This window comes from Tupaia chinensis, unplaced genomic scaffold, assembly GCF_000334495.1.
Source record: "Tupaia chinensis unplaced genomic scaffold, TupChi_1.0 Scaffold000104_1, whole genome shotgun sequence".
Taxonomy (NCBI): Eukaryota; Metazoa; Chordata; class Mammalia; order Scandentia; family Tupaiidae; genus Tupaia; species Tupaia belangeri.
The window spans coordinates 3318716-3337181 of NW_006159568.1; the positions used below are offsets into that span (position 1 = coordinate 3318716).

The following is an 18466-nucleotide window of genomic DNA, read 5'->3' on the forward strand; positions in this document are numbered from 1 at the left end:
AAGAAAGAAAGAAAAGAAAGAAAGAAAGAAAGAAAGAAAGAAAGAAAGAAAGGAAGGAAGGAAGGAAGGAAGGAAGGAAGGAAGGAAGGAAGGAAGGAAGGAAGGAAGGAAGGAAAAAGGAGGGAGGGGGAGGGAGGGAGGAAGGAAGGAAGGAAGGAAAAAAAAGGAAGGAGGGAGGGAGAAAGAAAGAAGAAAGAAAGAGAGAGAGAAAGAAGGAAGGAAGGAAGGGAGGAAGGAAGGAAGGAAGGAAAGAATGAATCAATTCAAAACAATTCAGCCTCTCTGGTGAGAGCAGACAGTGACCTGCGGTGTTTCCTAGGAAGGGCAAGAGATTTCATTTCACAAATGACTTTACTCTATCAAATTTTTCATTTTTCCTCTATCTAAAGTACTGGATATTACCCAGAGAGCTCACTCTTCCTACACCTTGCTAGAGAACCTTAACACTTGCCAGAGCCAGAAAACGAAAAAGCTTGCTTCTGAGTTACAGTTGAGGACGCCCCTAAACTGAACCTCAGCCTGAAGGCCCAGTGCTGCCTGGGCTCCATACCGATCCTCAAGGAGGGATTTTTAGATGCTGTAGCCAGCTCTCTGGGACTCAGCAGTATGGTTGCCGGGTGACTGGCCCTTACCTAGTAGGCCCCATTCTCATATCTGAGTTTTTCCTTACTCCTGAGACCAAGACCTCTCACGATTCAGATCCTGGGGACCTGACTTGTTCTTTCTTGGAAAACTGCCCGTTTGCCTGGCCTTTCAAACATTTTAGCTTGGTCTTGCCAGAGTCCCAGAGAGTAGAGACCACACTGGGATAAAGACCCTCCTACCTGCTATCAGTCATGAGCTACCGGTGCCTCTGAGGACAACGACGTTCTAGCATGCCCTGTCATGATTCACTAGCTGGTCAGGATCCCCATGTATTGGGGGGTTTTCTTTCACACTGTTTGCAGGCATTTGTTGGATACTACCTGTAATGGATTGAGCAGTGTCCACCCAAAACTCATGTCCATCCAGACTGGTGAATGTACCCTCATTTGGAAATAGGGCCTTTTGCAGATGTAATCAAGGCAGCATGAGGAAAAAACGGACTAGGGTAGGCCCTACACTCACTATGACTGATATAACAAGAGGACATTTGAGACACACATACACAGAAAAAAGGCTATGTGAAGACAAGGACCACAGTTGTGCAGCTATAGGCCAAGGCATCCCAAGGATTGCCACCCACTGTCAAAAGCAAAGAGACAAAGAAAGATTCTCTTTTATAAATTTCAGAGAGAATATAGCCCCAGTGACACCCTGATTTTGGGTTCTAACATCCAGAAGTGTGCAAAAATAAAATTTCTGTTTAAGCCACTGTTCTATAATACTTAGTTATAACCACCCTCGGAAACAGACACACCATCTATGAGGATTTCACTTCCTTACATTGTCTCTCTTTCAGCAGTATCTGCCCACCTTAAAGATAAGTCTCATCCCAGGTTCCAGCCCTTTCTGGTCTGCTCCAACACACAAATAGGCCCACTGAGGGCCAGAAGATGCCACGGAGGTAAAAGACAATGCTCTACAAGCCAATCCGATGTGGGAAGGTTCCTAGTTTAAATCTAGAGAAATCCCTGCGTATGCTGGGAACATACTTGCCCATAATCTGGGGCTAGCTAAAAGCTAGGGGTGGTGTGTAGCATCAAAATCCTGTTGAGGTACCTGTCTCTGACTCTCTTTCTCTCTCATTCATGGAATAAGTAAGTAAGCTTTAAAAAAGAAAAAAAATCAAAACAACATAATAGGCTCATTACTAGGCCTATCCTAATATAATAAATATTATGTTTTTAAATTCAGAAAACTACCATCCAATTGTACTCTTAACCACAAGGAGTACTCTACAGAAAAAAATGTAAGAATTCTCAGACCAAAGTACTGAATAAAGACAGCTCCATCAGACTGCGTTCAAGTTCTTCTTTGTCTCTTTTTATTACCCTTTTTAGTATGCCATTTTGAATTCATGAAGCATCTTTTAATAGATCCCCTGTGCTTTGCTATAAGCCAGCACCATGGAAGCAAGCCTACTCAGAGAGACGTGGCGAGAATGAGTGAATGAGAAGTATGGCATTTGGCACGTTGGAAACATCAATGGGTCAGAGTCACATATCATGCTTGAACCTCAGCCATGAACTTGCACACATTACTTTGTCCCTCTGAATCTATTTCCTAAGAGAGTAGGCGCTAATGACAATCTGTCTAGGTTCAAATCCAGGATCTACCACTTACCATGTAATCTTAGACAAGTTATATAATCTTGCTGTGCAATTTCCTCATTTATAAAAAAGAAATAAAATGATAGGACTGGGGCCAGCTCGGTGGTCAGGTGACTTATGCAACTGGATCCCTTATGGCCAGCCATGCAGTTCAAGTCTCAGACCCAGTGGCTTGAAACACATGCTAGTTGTATGTGTACAGATGTCCAAAATCCCAAAAGGAGAAAGAGGTAGAGAAGAGATTGCAGCATGTCTATTCCCCAGGGTGGGTGCTTTCTCCTTTCTGTCTCTATCTCTGGCAAATGCATGTACCCACAGGAAAATTAGTAATAATAATAATGGTATCTACTCCAAAAAAAATGGTATCTAGTCCCATTGCTGGGACTCAATGATTTGTTACATTTAAAGCACTTAGCCCAGTGTCAGGTAGATAGTAAGAACTCAATAAATATTCTCTTCTGCTATAATTACTGCTGCTGCCACTACTACTGTTGTTACTATATGTAAAGTATTAATAACTAACGTCGGGGCCAGCAGATGGCATAGTGGTTACGTTGCTGGACTCCCACATAGCCGACAACAGTTTGTGTCTCTGACCCAGTGGTTTCAAATTCATACCGGGCATGTGTGTGTATATGCCCAAGATCCCAGGAGGAGAATGGAGAAGGGACTGTGGCATGGCCATCCCCCCAGGAGGTGATTTCTCACTTTCCCTCTCACTGTCTCTGTTTCTCTCTTCAGCAAGTGCATGATCCCTAAGGCAAAAAAAAACCTCTATTAAAAAAAAATATGCCAGGGTCAGCAAGTGGCATGGTGGTTAAAGGCACTGGACTCCCACATGGCCGACCACGGTTCAAGTGTCGGACCTGGTGGCTTGCTTTCTCACTTCCTTTCTCTCTCTCTGTCTCTCTCTGATCAAACTGGAAAATAATAATGATAATAATAATAAAGTTGAATAAAATAATTCTTTAATAAAAATGCCACTTACAGGATCATAAAAGGAGCAAAATATAATGTATATGACAGCACTTGGTACAATGCCACGCAAAAAAGAGACAGTAAGTGCGTGTTGAATCTGAAATAAAAAGGAGCACGAGGCAGGGACACTCAGAAAAGTTATGGTCCAGAGATGAGGATGCCGGCCAAGTACTAAACCCTCAGCAGAGCAGAAAGGCTAGAGCTGTTCTGAGGAATGCCACACGCACTCCAATGGAGTGCCCCATGGCAGCTGCTTCAGGACCTCAAGACTGCAGGGTAGGAAGATGTCATCTAGTTGAACTCTGTTCACATCCCCTTCCGAAATGGGCCCACCCACTTTCCCTGCCTGGACAGAACACCTCTGTAGAGTACCATCCTCAACAAATCAAGAGGCCTGTAACTTATCACCATGCTCTGACGGTCTCAGCTTATTTCTCTGCACTGGAATACTGGCAGAAATAAGGCCTGAGTTCTGCTGCTAGGCTAACCCAACCTCTTATTTGTACGCAGTACTTTAAAATGCATAACACACATACATATATATGTGTGTGTGTATGTACATATATATTTTTTTTTATCTTGTGCAGTAGGCAAATTATTAATTGTACGCAGTACTTTAAAATGCATAACACACATACATATATATGTGTGTGTGTATGTACATATATATATTTTTTTTATCTTGTGCAGTAGGCGAATTATTAACCATACTATACATATAAGGAAACTAAGTCTCAGCCAGGGAGATTAAGTACCTCAATGTTATGTTCAATATTATAATACATTGGTTCTCAACCTGGGGTGATTTGTCTCACAGGGGCTATCTCGTAATGTCTGGAGACATTTTTAAGTTTATTTTACTTATGATAGAGACTGTGTGCACACACGAGAGAACAGAGAAATATCTTCAACAACGTCTGATCACACAGCAACCCCCTTTCCTCAGCCCTCCGTCTCATTGGGATCTTGGGTACTCATATGCACCTGGTATGTTTTCAAGCAGATCTGAGGACTGAAACCTGCTGTTGGCCATGTGGCTTCCAGTACTGCAATTCAGTTTGCTACCAACCATGACATCAGGCTGGACCAAGAGACATGTCTGCCTGTCACGGCCCGGGGGCTACTCCTAGCCACCAACTGCTGATAAAGACCACTGTTGCTGCTAACTAGCCTTCAAGGAATAAAACAGTTCCCCATAAAAATGAATTATCTGGTTTAAAATGTCAGTAGTGCTGAGGTTGAAAAACATGATTATAGAGCAAAAAGTATTAAAGATAAGACAGGAGAGAGATATAGTACTTTTTCTATTTTACTGTGCTAGAAGATCCAAGGAAGCCTACAAGTAGAGACAGAGAAAGAAAGGCTACTATTGGGCCAGTAGTAGTAGCTATTACTGGGCCAGCTGGACTCCCACATGGCTGAGTGTGGTTCAAATCTCAGACCTGGCAGCTTGCTTTCTCACGTTGTCTTGCTCCCTTCTTCTCTCTCTCTCTTGGCTACAAGTGTCCTATTGCAAATTAAATAATAATAATAAGTAAAATTAAAATAAGAAAGACTATTACTTGCTTAAATATAAAAATACATAGTTCCAAAGTTCAAACAAAAGACCTCAAAAGGGACATTCCACCGGGGTTGAGCACCTCCACAAAGGTCCATGTCAACCAGGTCTGTGCCCCTTAATGTTCTCATTTCTGCTCACTCTATGGAAAATTCTTGTTTATTTAAGAGATGATTACCTTGCAAATGAGAGCAAAAAACAAGTAACAGCAGGAGAAATCCAAATGGGAGGGGGAAGAAATCTGTGAGCTAAGTACGATAATCCTGGGAATTCTAGTGGGCTTGAAATTTTTCATTTTTCACATGGTTCAAAGAAAGCCAGGCAATCTCTCCAACACATAATCACCGTACTGTAATCAACACCATAATTGTAAAAATATCATCTCATGAAGAGACAACTTGCTCATTTTCTTGTTCATTTTCTTTAAAATTATAAAATATAATTGTTGGGAAGCAATTTTACTTTCAAGCTATTCAACTTTCATTACTACATTATTTATACTTCCCTAATATTTGTATACCAGAACTGAGTACAGTCATGCTTGTCTTTGAATGTAGTGATGGCGAATGAATATAGGTGACATTAATAAGATTAATACTCAGTCTATTAGTAATCATGCCGGAAACTGCAGTTGAGCATTTTGGTTAAAATAGTCAACAAATGGAAAAGATAAACAAGGTCTGCCTCTTAAACAAGAGTTACATACAGTGTGTCAAATATTGCTGGGTTTTTCAATCAAACGGAGAACTGAGGGAGGTGTTATTCCCAAGTGAGGAATTTTAGAACATTCTAGGCAAAGATACATACTGCATGCAAGTGATACGACACCTTAATTAGATTCAACCAGCAGACTGTATTACACTGCGACTCGGAACAATAGTTCTGAGCCAAGATTACAATAAATTTCAAAATCTATAATGTGTGAAATTAAATTCCACAATAATGCATAAAAGTCCTAATTTGAATCAATTTTCAACTTGCAAATACATGAAAAACTAAAAATGAAATTGAGAGTAGGAGAAACAAAGAACATACAGTATTAGTAAATAATATTAATTAGGAGGGCCAAATCTCTACTGCACAAGAATTAGTCATTTTCTACCAGTCATTCTACTGCAAAAATATTTTATTTGCCAAAAATACCAGAACTAGAATCTAATATCTACTATTATGATGTAATATTTTTATATTTTTTAAGGTAAGCTCCCTCCCGCAACAAATTAATCCTGGATGTACTAGTGCATCTAAATAAATTAACATAAGCAGAGAACACTGAGGTCCCTACGTTGCTACTTTCACCTTTTACTGGAAAAACAATATATAAATAATTAATAGCCTCATTCTATGGCTGCCATATGAACGTGAACTTGCAATAACAGCAAAGAAAGACAAACAGCACAGAGGTCTGAGGGTCAGGTAGATAGAAATATAGCAAAGCTGAGCATGACATAAGTAGATAAGGGACATCATGAATATAATGTAGTTCAATTCCAGTAAGGCAGTAATCGTCACTTATTTTACCTTTGAGGATAGTCTACAAAATCTTGGTTAAGTGGATCTGATTCAGAATCAAAACTAACAGGCAGAACACTTACGAGAGGTCCTGTTCTATTCAGTTTATTTTGTGTTTGTTTTGTTATTTTTGTCTTTGCTATAAGGTACATGCATTTACAGAGACAGATAATAAGGGAGAGGGGGGGAAATGAGAAATCCACCACCCCCCCAGGGGGATGGCCACACTGCAATCCCTTCTTGTCTCCTTTCAGGATTTTGGAAACATATGAACACACACTTGGCATGATTTTCAAGCCTCTGGGTCTGGGACTCAAACTGTACAGCCAGCCATGTGGGATCCAGCCCCTGGACTTTCATGCCACATGCTGACCCCATCTATTCAGTTTTTTACTCAGTAACTTAGAGTATATATTTAAGAAGTATACAAGGGGCGCATTGCTGGCAGGGAAACCTAAATTACGCAAGCACAGAATCGAGATTCAAAATTTCAATAGAATGTAAAACCAAAACAAAGAAGGAAAACTGAATAAACAGAAATCAAAAGAACTTATATTTACTCACCAACACTAAAAGATACAGGACAAAAGGTGCCCTTCTGGAGGAGATGCCTAAAGTGAGTAGAAAAGCTGATGCACAATACCTAGTATAGACCAGAAGATACAAATGGATGATAGGGCCAGATCCTGCCCACAGGCCATAGTTTGCCAACCTCAGCTCTATCACTTAGCAAGACTGACTGTAGTTTTAAGCAATCTTTCTTTGCCTTTAGCACTCTAGAAAAAAACAAGTTAGGCTCCAACAGACTCCTAGCTATTCACGGCACAGGACTGTATATCGTGCTACTTACCTAAGAGTCAAGGTCCATAGGAATGATTTCTTAACAGATCAGCAAGTACTTTCCAATAGGATAAGACAGAGCTATGCCTACCATTTCCCTACCCCTTCTGTTTAACTTGCCCCTAATCCCTGGATATTACATGGAAGAGCCGAACACATACCTTCCTGCCAGGCATTCTCTTTACATGTGACATATATCATTTTAGCATTGTAAATCAGATTATAGCTTGTATAATTATTACTATAAAGAAAATACATAGTTATTCTAACATCAAAGTTTATAGTTAGTAAATCCATATAGAACCTCATTTTGTTTTACTGGGTGATCTAAGGAATACACGGAAATGACACGATTCAGACAGTTATCTTAATCGAAACTTCTGTATCATCGTGTGAGTATTCAAAATTTTACCTGGGTAAAATTATCCTAGGCATCCTTCATGGTATAATATCTTCATGTAGCCTCCAAACACTCATAATCAAGAGATCAAGTATTGTTAAAAGGTTCAGTGCTCACAGAAGAATGTCAGTTCTATTCCCAGTTATACTTTAAAATGTATAATACACATACATACATATGTGTGTATATTTTATCTTGTACAGTAGGCAAATCATTGACCATATTACAAAAATAAGGAAACTTAATCTCTTGGCCAGGGAGATTAAGTACCTCAGTGTTATGTTCAATATTATAAGGCACTGGCTCTCAACCTGGGGTGATTTGTCTCATAAGGGATATCCTGCAAGAGGAGAACAGAGAAGGGAATGCAGCATGCCACCTCCCCCATGGGGAGGGGGTGTGATTTCACACTTTCCTCTCTCTCTGGTAGCACATATACCTTATAGAAATAAAAAAGATGAGACTGCAGGCCCAGCCACAATGGGCTGGTAGTAGGGTACTGCTGGAACCGTATGTGAGGCCTGGATTTGAATCCCAGGGTGACCTGAACACACAGGCATGCCTATGTATAACTGTTTCCCTGGCTGGCTGGGAGGCTAGAAGAAGGACTGCAGAGTGGCAAGTCCCTGTAAAGGGCACCTGTCTTTCTCTTTCTCAAAAACAAACAAACAAACAAACAAACAAACAAAAATTAAAACAAGATTAAAGATACGACAATGAATACAAGCCAAGCAGTCTACAATAAAGGAGTTAACACTTCTACTGTTAGTACAAGTCCATCACCAAAACACAAAGTTAAGACCTAATCAGATTTAACAAGTTGTCTATAAAACTCAAAATTAGCAAGACCATTTGAAATAAGAATTTATATACACTACTGTTAATGATAGATCAGCAGTTAGCGTAATGGCTATGTCTCTGGACTCCCATTTAGTCGACCACAGTTCGCGTCCCGGACCCGGTGGCTTAAAACTCTGTGTGCATGCGTGCCCAAGATCCCAAGAGGAGAATGGAGGAGAAGGGATTGTGGTGTGACCATCCCCCCTGGGGGGTGATTTCTCGCTTTCTGTCTCTCTGTCTCTCTCTGTCTGCCTGGCGAGCGCACGCGCCCTATAGCAAAAACCTCTCCAAAAAAAAAAAAGAAAAAACAAAACAAAACAAAACAAAAATAAAATCACAAAAGGAGAATGGAAGAGATGGCATTGTAGACTGGCCATCCCCCCTGAGGGGTGATTTCTTGCTTTCCTTCTTTCTGTTTCTCTTTGTCTCCCCAGTGAGTACATATGCCCTAGTAGCTAAAAAAAGAGAAAGAGAGAGAGAGAGAGCAAAGAGACTCCAAACTGGGTATGAAGTGGTATGTTTTCAAAGACATAATGTTAAGTTAGAAAATAAGATACAGGGGACCAGCAGGTGGCATGGTGGTTAAGATGCTAGACACTCCCACATGGCCGACCATGGTTTGAGTAACAGACCTGGTGGCTTGGTTTCTCACTTTCCCTCTCTCGCTCTTTCTCTCTCTCTCTGTGTCTCTCTCTGGTCAAACTGAAATAAATGAATGAATAAACAAAATGTTAAAAAAAAAGAAGATACAGAACAGTATTTACATCATCTGTGTAAAAAAAAATACTGAGAAGGGGATAAAACAAAGAGGTAAAATATGTTACTTCTTATATATGTATAGATTAATCTCTGAAAAAAATACATAAAAATCTGATAAGCTTGATAACATTAATTGCCCACAGGGAATAGATTTTATGGCTGAGTAAAATACCTCATGCCAACAAATTCAAAACATTAAACTAAATGGATGCATTCTTTATGTCCACAACTGAACTCCGGATCAACCTTGCTCTACCAGGAGTCTTCTGCATCTTAGCTGAAGGCAGCTCCAACCTTCTAATTGCTCAGTTACTTCCCTTATCAATTCTGTCAGTAAATTAGATGGATGAGGACTGCAGAGTGACCAGATCCCATGGAGGGTATCCCCCACAACTATCTCATGTGCATGTACTCTACCATGAAAAAAAGAAAAAGATTTCGGCTAGCCAGTGACATGGTGGTTAAGGTACACATTAACCTCCTGAACAAAATATTGCCAAATCAAATTTTAAAATGTATATTAATAATAATAACTCAACATGCATCTTTACTCTAAAGTCTTTCCACAGATTAATTCACTAAATTCTTAAAACAACCCTATGCTCTTAAGTACTATCAATCTATTCCTTTTACAGATGAAGAAACTAAAACAGAGAGACTAAATAATTTGCCAAAGTTCACAGAGGAGACTGGAGATCCTGTATTTTTGGGGTTTTGGGGTTTTTTTTGGTTTTTTTTTTTTTTTTAGGTTTTTGCCACAAGGCATGTGCATTTACCAGAGAGAGACAGAGAGAGGGAAAGTGAGAAATGACCCCACGCCACAATCCCTTCCCCTCCACTCTCTTCAGGATTGTGGGCATACATGTACAAAGGCACAGTATGATCTTCAAACCAGGTCCGGGCTTTGAGGTGTAGTTGGCCATATGAGAATCTAGCACCTTAATCACCATATCACCTGCTAGACCCTGAAACCATGTATTTTAACAATACCAGTGAGGGTTCACTCAATGGCACAGTGGTAACATGCTGCTCAAGCAAGGCTGGATTCACATGGGAGATGGGTTTGGCTCCCAAGTCAGCCTGTAAAAGCTGGGCTTGTGCACCCATGATCTGGCTGACTTGGAGGGGTGGGGAAGGGAGACCACCGAGTAAAACCCTGCTGACAGTGCTTCTCTTTCTCGCTCTCTCTCATGAAAGAAATTTAAAAAAATAAATTAAAAAAAAAAAAAAAACAGACTCTGATTAATTGTTTTGGGGGTTGCAGTTAGTATTTTCCTAAGTGACTCCAAATGATTCTCATAGGTAGTTATCACTGCTCAGCTTTCCCTTGATCAGAGAGAGGTTCATAAGGACATAGCCAAGACAAGAGATGTTTTAGAAGGGATTTAAATATGAAACAAGAAGCAAGAGTTAGAAAACACAATTTGCAGGGCCAGCAGATGGCATGGAGATAAGGTAGCTGGATTGTACACGGCCAATTGTGCAGTTTAAGTCCTGACTTGGCGGCCTGAAAATCATGCCAAGCACATGTGTGTGTCTGCCCAAAACCCCGAGAGGGGAATGGAGGAAAGGAGACTGCAGTAGGGCTATCCCCTAGGGGTGAATTCTTACTTTCCCTCTCTCTCTTTTTTCCCAGTGAGCATACACATGCTGTAGCAAACTGAAAGAAAAAAAAAAAAAAAAAAAAGGAAAAGAAAACATAATTTGCGAGTTTCCTTCTAACGGTGAAATTCTATTATGTGTCCCCATGTTGTCTTCTAGAATTCTGGAAGGTATAATAAGATTCTGTGCCATCCCAACCAGCAGATTCAATTCTAATTCACTTCAGAGAAATCTTGTCAGTTTTTTTTTTCCTTTGGCATGGAGTTCCCCAAAAAAGAGTGGGCTAAGATATCCTAGTAACTTATAATACTAAAAAATGATTTGTTTAGAATAAGAAACACAGCTCCACTTTACAAAGGAAGAGTAGCATGGGGCCAGACAGTGGTGTAGTAGTAAACAAGACCCTCTGCCAGGCAATTCCACATCGGCAGGTTCCAGTTCAAGTGGAGACCTTCCTGCATATGTCAGGTACACGAGTGCCCATGAACAGAGGGAGGGTGTGGACTGCAGCCAAGGCTCCTGTGGGGAGTGCTGTCTCTAGACCCTGTGGGGAGTGCTGTCTCTCTCTCTCTTGCTCACTCACAGGAAGAACTCCACCGCACTTGGCCTGCTGAGGTTGGGTCAGGAGCTGACCCAGGCTTCACTTGCAGCTTAGTCATGCCACAACAGCACCCTCCATCTTGTGCCTCTGCAGCTGGCCCAACGCTGAGTATATTCTTAACTATGAGCTTTTTCTTATAATACTATAACTCAATAGGAATATGTGATTTAACACAAAGACTTACTAAGGTATCATTTCGAGATATAAAACTCTTATCAGAAAAACCATCTTATAAGTCTACTTACCTCAATTTAGGGGTAACTTAAATACATAACAATTTATTTTTGTTTTGTTCAGCCTTTTATTGAAGAACAACAATATACGTATTGTACACAAATAAGGGTACACTTTGCTAAGTTTTTAAAATATGAAAATGCAAGTATAACCAATACTCAGATAAAGAAACAGGATAGAACTGCCCTCCCATAATTCCCCTTTTAACCACCATAAAGAATAAACTACTATTTTCACTTCTAAGAGCACAGATTGTTTTTTGCCTGCTTTTGTACTTTTATAAATGGAACCACACAATACAAAGTACAGAAAACTTTTACACTGAAATTCTATGCTCTGTAATACTCACCATAATCTTCTTGTACAATGACATGACATTATCATCATCAAATGGTAGAAATCCACACATAAGTACATATAAGAGTATGCCCATACTCCAAACATCAGCCTAAGAGAAAAACAAATAACAATTCAAAAAAAGTTTAAACACACTTCAGAATGGCAAGATACATTAAAAAAATCATAGACTTTTTATTTTTATTTCAATTTTTTATTTAGAGATTTATGCTGTATGACATGCGCTTGCCAGATAGAGAGAAAAAGACAGAAAGCGAGAAATCACCCCCTCGGGGGGGTGGGGGTGGAATGGCTACGCCTCAATCCCTTCTCCTCTATTCTCCTCTCAGGATTTTGGGCACGCACGCACATGTGCGCCACATGAGTTTAAAGCCACCAGGTCTGGGACTTGAACTGCAGTCGACTACATGGAAGTCCAGCAATATAACCATTACACCATCTGCTGGTCCCAAAAGAATCATAGACTTACAAAGCTGGAAAGAGCTCAAAGACCATTCCAATTCGACCTGCTTACTACCTACAGGAAACCTGAAGCAAAGAAAGGAAGGCTTTCCTAAAGCCGCCACCCAATGGGAGGCCACCCAGGAAGGCCTGCTACTTCTAGTTCAGTGCCCTCTCCTCTAACTGGACTCTAACACGGAATAGAGAATAATTTCCAGTTGGTTGGGCTGGATTGGGCATGATAAGGAAATGAGGCCAGGTCTCTGATTCTGAAAGAAAACTCCACAATGTTACTGAGGGTTTAGATTACATCTAAGGATTATGTAAACAGACATCAGGAGATGTCAAAACAAGTCTTAAAATTTACTGATAATCTGCAAATGTGACTAAGCTGCACTGTAAAATCCTCTCTATGTAGAGAAACCTTAATAAAGCTCAATGATTGACTTTTCAAATATAAGGGCTAGAAATTACTCTGCCAGCACAAACAGACCTACAAATCTCAAAATCCAGAAAAGAGCTTAACCTTTATGTGGGATACTCATATCTCCCACAAGTCCTAAGCAGTAACTATTTATTCAAGCAGTATTTGGCCTTAGTCAATAATGACGACACTGTTCGCAGAGGAGAAATGACATATCCCATGTTCTTTTTTTTTTTTTTAAGAGATTTTTGCTATAGGGCATGTGTGTTCACCAAAAAGACAGAGAGAGACAAAGAGAAGAAAGCAAGCAATTACCCCCCCCCCGGGGGGAGGGGGCGGGGATGGCCACATTGTTATCCCTTCTCCTTCATTCTTCTCTCAGGATTTTGGCCATGCACACACATGCCCCCGACATGGGCATGCACACACATGCCCCCGACATGGGCATGCACACACATGCCCGCGACATGAATTTAAAGCCTCCAAGTCCAGGACAGTTGGCCATGTGGGAGTTCAGCAATGTAACAACTACATCCTCTGCTGATCCCATCTCACCTTCATTTGAGCCTTAGGAAAATTTTAAGAGAAAAGAACAATAACCTTTATAAAAATAATTATTTAAACGTATGTATCATTATTGTTATTGTTATTATTATTATTATTATTCTTTTATTTGATCAGAGAAAGAGAGAGAGAAGGAAAATGAGAAACAAGCTGCCAGGTCTGAGACTTGAATCGCAGCCAGCTATGTGGGAGTCCAACACCTTTAATCACCACATCACCTGCCAGCCCCCAAAACAACAACATTTGAAAAAGAAAGGAAACAGCACTAATATAACTTCAGCAGCACCAACAACTAGGTGATACATATACAAGGTAACCCAAATGTGATTTTCAGCATGTCTACCAGATCACACGGAATTACCACAGGATTCTATTATGATGCCTCTAGTGAACAATTGGCTTTCATGCAGCTCCCTTGTTTTGTTCTAAATTCTAAAAGGTCAGAAATTAACTATTTGTGCCTCAGAAAGGTCAAATATTTCATCCATAAATAGAGGTATAATGGTACGGCTCAGATGACCAGAGTGTTAAATTAAAGCAAAGAAGCTTCACGGAACTAGTGAGCACACACACATGACCTTGTCAAATACCGTAACAGGTTAGCAAAGACGTTGTGTCTTGGGTTAAACTAAGAGATGAACAAAAAATAGTAAAATCTCTAAATAAATCTATCAAAATCTACAAGAGGGACATGCAGGTGATATAGTGGTTGTGGCACTGGACTCCCACATGGCTGACCATCATTCTAGTCCCAGACCTGGCAGCTAGAAATTCATGCCGGGCATGTATGCATTCCCGAAATCCTGAGAGGAGACTGGAGGAGGAGGGATTGCAGCATAGCCATCTCCTCTGGGAGGGTGATTTCTCTCTCTCTCTCTCTCTCTCTGCTGTCTCTCCAGTGAGCACACATGCCCTATAGCAAAAATCTCTTCTCGGAAAAAAAAAAAAAACAAAACCTTTAAGACAGAAGAAAGCAGAAAAAGTGTTCTTTAGTTAATTCATCAAAATACCTTCACTGTTTTGAATTGGATATGGAAATAAATTAATCAACTAAAATCATAAACCAAAACAAATACAAGTAAATTCGTAAGATACCAATTGCCAAATAAGAAAAAAATAACCTGGGGGAAAGGAGTTTAAACCACTGAAACCCCTGTAAGAAATTACTGAAGGAATTAGAGAGATTCACTATGCAACATGTCCTTAAACCATTATCTGGACCATGAACACAGAATCACCTAAAGTGTTACTTTAAAATGAAGATTCTTAAAGCCTCAGCTTATAAACAAACCCAAAGCCTCTGAGGGAATAGCTCTGAGCTCCGTATCTTTTAATGAGTGCACCAGACAACTCCTCAGGACACTATTCCTAAGACACAGTCTTAGAATGATAGAAAGTCAAACTAGCAGACAAGAAAAAAATGTAAGATCATGTAGGAAAAAGCACATATATTCAAGCCAGCAGGGACTTTCCATGAGCCCTCTAGGAATCTTGTGACATTAGGCATATGATTATCATTTCTTCTGATACTGAGACACTGGATGGAACAGTGAAAAGAGTACCCTCACTCGAGACCAGCAGTTGGTGTAATAGCTATGTCGCTGGACTGCCATGTAGTAGACCGCGGTTCAAATCCCAGACTTAAACTCACACGCGCATATGTGCGTGCCAAGATCCTGAGAGGAGAATGAAGGAGAAGGGATTGCGGTGTGGCCATCCCCTCTAGGGGGTGAGTTTTCGCTTTCTGTCTCTCTTTCTGGCAAGCGCACACATCCTACAGCAAAAACCTCACCACCAAAAAAAAAGAGTATCCTCACTCAAATCTTAATTAGTAATTAATTAGTAATTACCAGCTAAATGGCCCTGAAAAGGCACCTAATTTCTGAGCCTATTTCTTCATCTTGTTTGCCTTATAGGAAATGGTAATAGTGTTCACTTCATAGTATTTTTGTGGAACTTTAATGAAAATTATAAAAAATTATATCTAGTATGTAAAACTCTTATGCCACTGTTCATGGGAATATAAAATGATAGACACAGCCACTTTGTATAGAGGTTTGTCAAAACATTAAAAAAATATAGCTAGCTGTAGTAGTACAGCAGCAACATTGCGCTTTATCATGCTGAAGCCATACAGGAAGGTCCTGAGTTCAAACCCTGAGGCCTTGCTGTACACACCAGGCACAGGAGTATGTGCCCATGTTCCTGGCTGCCTGAGGCTAAGGGCAGATAATAGTGAAGACCCTATTAGGGTGGTGCATGTGCATATGTGTGTGTCTGTCTCTCTCATGGAAGAAATAAATAAAGCAACTTAAAAAAATTAAAAATAGAATTAATAGCAATTCTACTCTGGCTATATAAACAAAAGAATTGAGAGCAGAATCTCAAAGAGATACTTGTACATTCATATTTCTAGCAGCCTTATTCAAAATAGCCAAAAAGTGGAAGCAACCCAAGGGACTCAGCTGATAAATGAATGAAATCAACAAAAGGTAACATCAGGCACATTTGGAATATTATTCAGTTCTGAAAAGGAAGGGAATTCTGACATATGCTACAACATGGAAGGATCTTTAGCTAAGTGAAATAACTAGTCACAAAAAGACAAACATTATATGAGTCTATTTATTTGAAGGACTTGTAACAATCAAATTCATAGACATAGAAAGTGTAAGATACTAGGAATATGAGACAGGCAAAAATGGAGTTATTGTTTCATGAGTATAGTTTCAGCTTTGCAAGATGAAAAGAACCCTGAAGATTCACTGTAGAACAGTGTGAATACACTTAACACTACTGAATTATACACTTAAAAATGGTTACTAACCATGTTTTATGAGTATTTCACTGCAATTAAAAAGTATCTAAAACAGGCCAGCCAGTGGCACAGTGGTTAAGGTAGCTAGATCCTACATGGGTAACTGCACAATGTGAATCCTAGACTCAGTGACTTGAAAAACACACTGGGTATGTGTACACGTGTGACCTAAAAATCCCGAAAAGAGAAATGAAGAGTAGGTTGTGTCATGATCAATCTCCAAGGGACGTGCTTTCTCACTTTCCCTTTCTCTCTCTCTCTCTTTCTCTCTCCCTCCCTCCAGTGCACACAACCTCTAGCAAATAAAAAAAAAGTATCCATAATGATTACAGGACTATGAAAAATGCTCAATAAAAGCATGTTCCCCTTCTGATGAAGTAAGAAGGCCACAGCACTGCTTCTGGGGTATTTTTGCCAAAAACGTATAGTCTGAATCTAACCATAAGGAAGTATGAAAACAAATTAAAACTAACTTAGATTCTTCAAAATAACTAACTGTCTTCCTCAAAAAGGCCAAGGTCAAGAAAAATAAAGAAATCCAAAGGAGGTCTTCCAGGTTAAGAAAACTAAAGGGCCACAATAAACTAAATGCTAAGATACTGAACTTCAGCTGTGAAATATTGATTTCCTTGACCAAAAATGAAGATTTTTCTGCTGAGACTTCTTACTCCTGACTCATTTCTAGTGGCATCTATGCATTAAGTGTCTAGACAGGTCCAAGTGAACCGCTTCCAAACATCTGAATATGATTAGTGTCAGAATATTCCTCTATGCCCACTGAATCTGATGCACAAAGAGTGAAAACGGAATGGAAGAGAGATTGCAGATCACCTCCTTCTGCATGCCTCTGAATACTCAGATTGAATTTCAAGAATTAGAAAGAAATGTACCATCCATCAGATGACTAGAAATCACCACAGGGTCACAAGAAATATGGGAAAACAAGAAAATTCCTCTCCTCCAAGGGAAAATAATAATTCCTCTTCATCCTCAGACAGTATAATAAAACTCATGGGAATGTCTGATCAAGAATTTAGAATATTCATAATGACAAAGCTAACAGAAATGGAAGAGAAGAGAGACAATGAACTGCAGAAGAGGCAGGAGAAAGGAGCTGACAAGTTCCAGGAGGTGAGGAAATTCTTGCAAGATCTAAAAGAGGAAATATACACATAAAAAAGAATCAAATGGACCTGTTAGAGATGAAGGATATAATACAGGAAGTCAAAACCTCCCTTGAAAGTATTAAAAGCAGACTAGACCATACAGAAAATCGAAACTCAGACGTAGAAGATAGAATCACTGGCCTAGAAAAATCCACCATGAAGACAGAGAAAATTGCCCCAAAAAATGAGAATATTCAAGAAATTCTAGATACCATCAAACGTCCAAACATCCAGATAACTGGTATCCCAAAAGGCAAAGAGACTAATAAGGGCATTGATAATCTATTCCATGAAATCCTAGAAGAAAACTTTCCAAACCTAGAGAGCCATTCAAAGATCCAGACCGAAGAAATACAAAGGATCCCAAATAACATCAACCCCCTTCTCAAAGACACATTACAGCCAGACTGACCAAAACCACAGACAAAGACAAGATACTAAGATTGGCAAGAGAGAAACGACAAGTTATGTTCAAAGGATATCCCATCAAGCTAACAGTGAACCTCTCATCGGAAATAATAGGAAAATATATTCAAAGTGTTAAGAGAAAAGCAATTTCAACCAAGAATACTGTATCCAGCAAGATTATGCTTCGTATGGGAAGAAAAAAACAAGACCATTCTCAGATACGCAGAACCTGAAAGAATTTACCAACACCAGACCAGATCTCCAAGAAATTCTCAAGGGAGTGCTATATTAAGAAAATTAAATACAGACACACAGAGAGTTCAACAACTAAGAAAATGGCCAACTTAATCATAAGGACAAGTCTGGAGTTATTATACTCCAGAATTTAATCGGGTAGATTGAGCCACAACAGAAGATAAATTAAGTACATGAGACTGAACTGGTGAAATAGAATTTTACAACTTTAAGTTCATTGGCAGAACAATTGAATGGGTGGGGGGGAGGCATGGAGGACAACCATGGATGCCAGGGACAATGGGGGAGGAGGATGGGACATAGCAGAGGATGGGGGATGGGGAATCAAGGATGGCAAAACAAAAGGCAAGGTATGCAGGACATAAGAATCGGAAAATTATTTGCTGAGAACATGTATGTTGATGTGCTTGATTGAGCCAATGCACAATGTATTTTGGATGGAAAATTCATTTGTGGA

At 39.8% G+C, this 18466-nt stretch overlaps 1 protein-coding gene across 2 annotated transcripts in view; it reads right to left on the reverse strand.

Moving 5' to 3' along the window:
• The window catches only part of MELK (maternal embryonic leucine zipper kinase), a 90537-nt gene that overhangs the window by 45783 nt on the left and 26288 nt on the right, over positions 1 to 18466 (reverse strand). For both annotated transcript variants that reach the window (XM_006143747.3, XM_006143746.3), the window contains one exon: positions 11926 to 12024. In XM_006143747.3, the coding sequence (XP_006143809.1) occupies positions 11926 to 12024 (99 nt within the window). The remainder of the gene's footprint in view (positions 1 to 11925; positions 12025 to 18466) is intronic.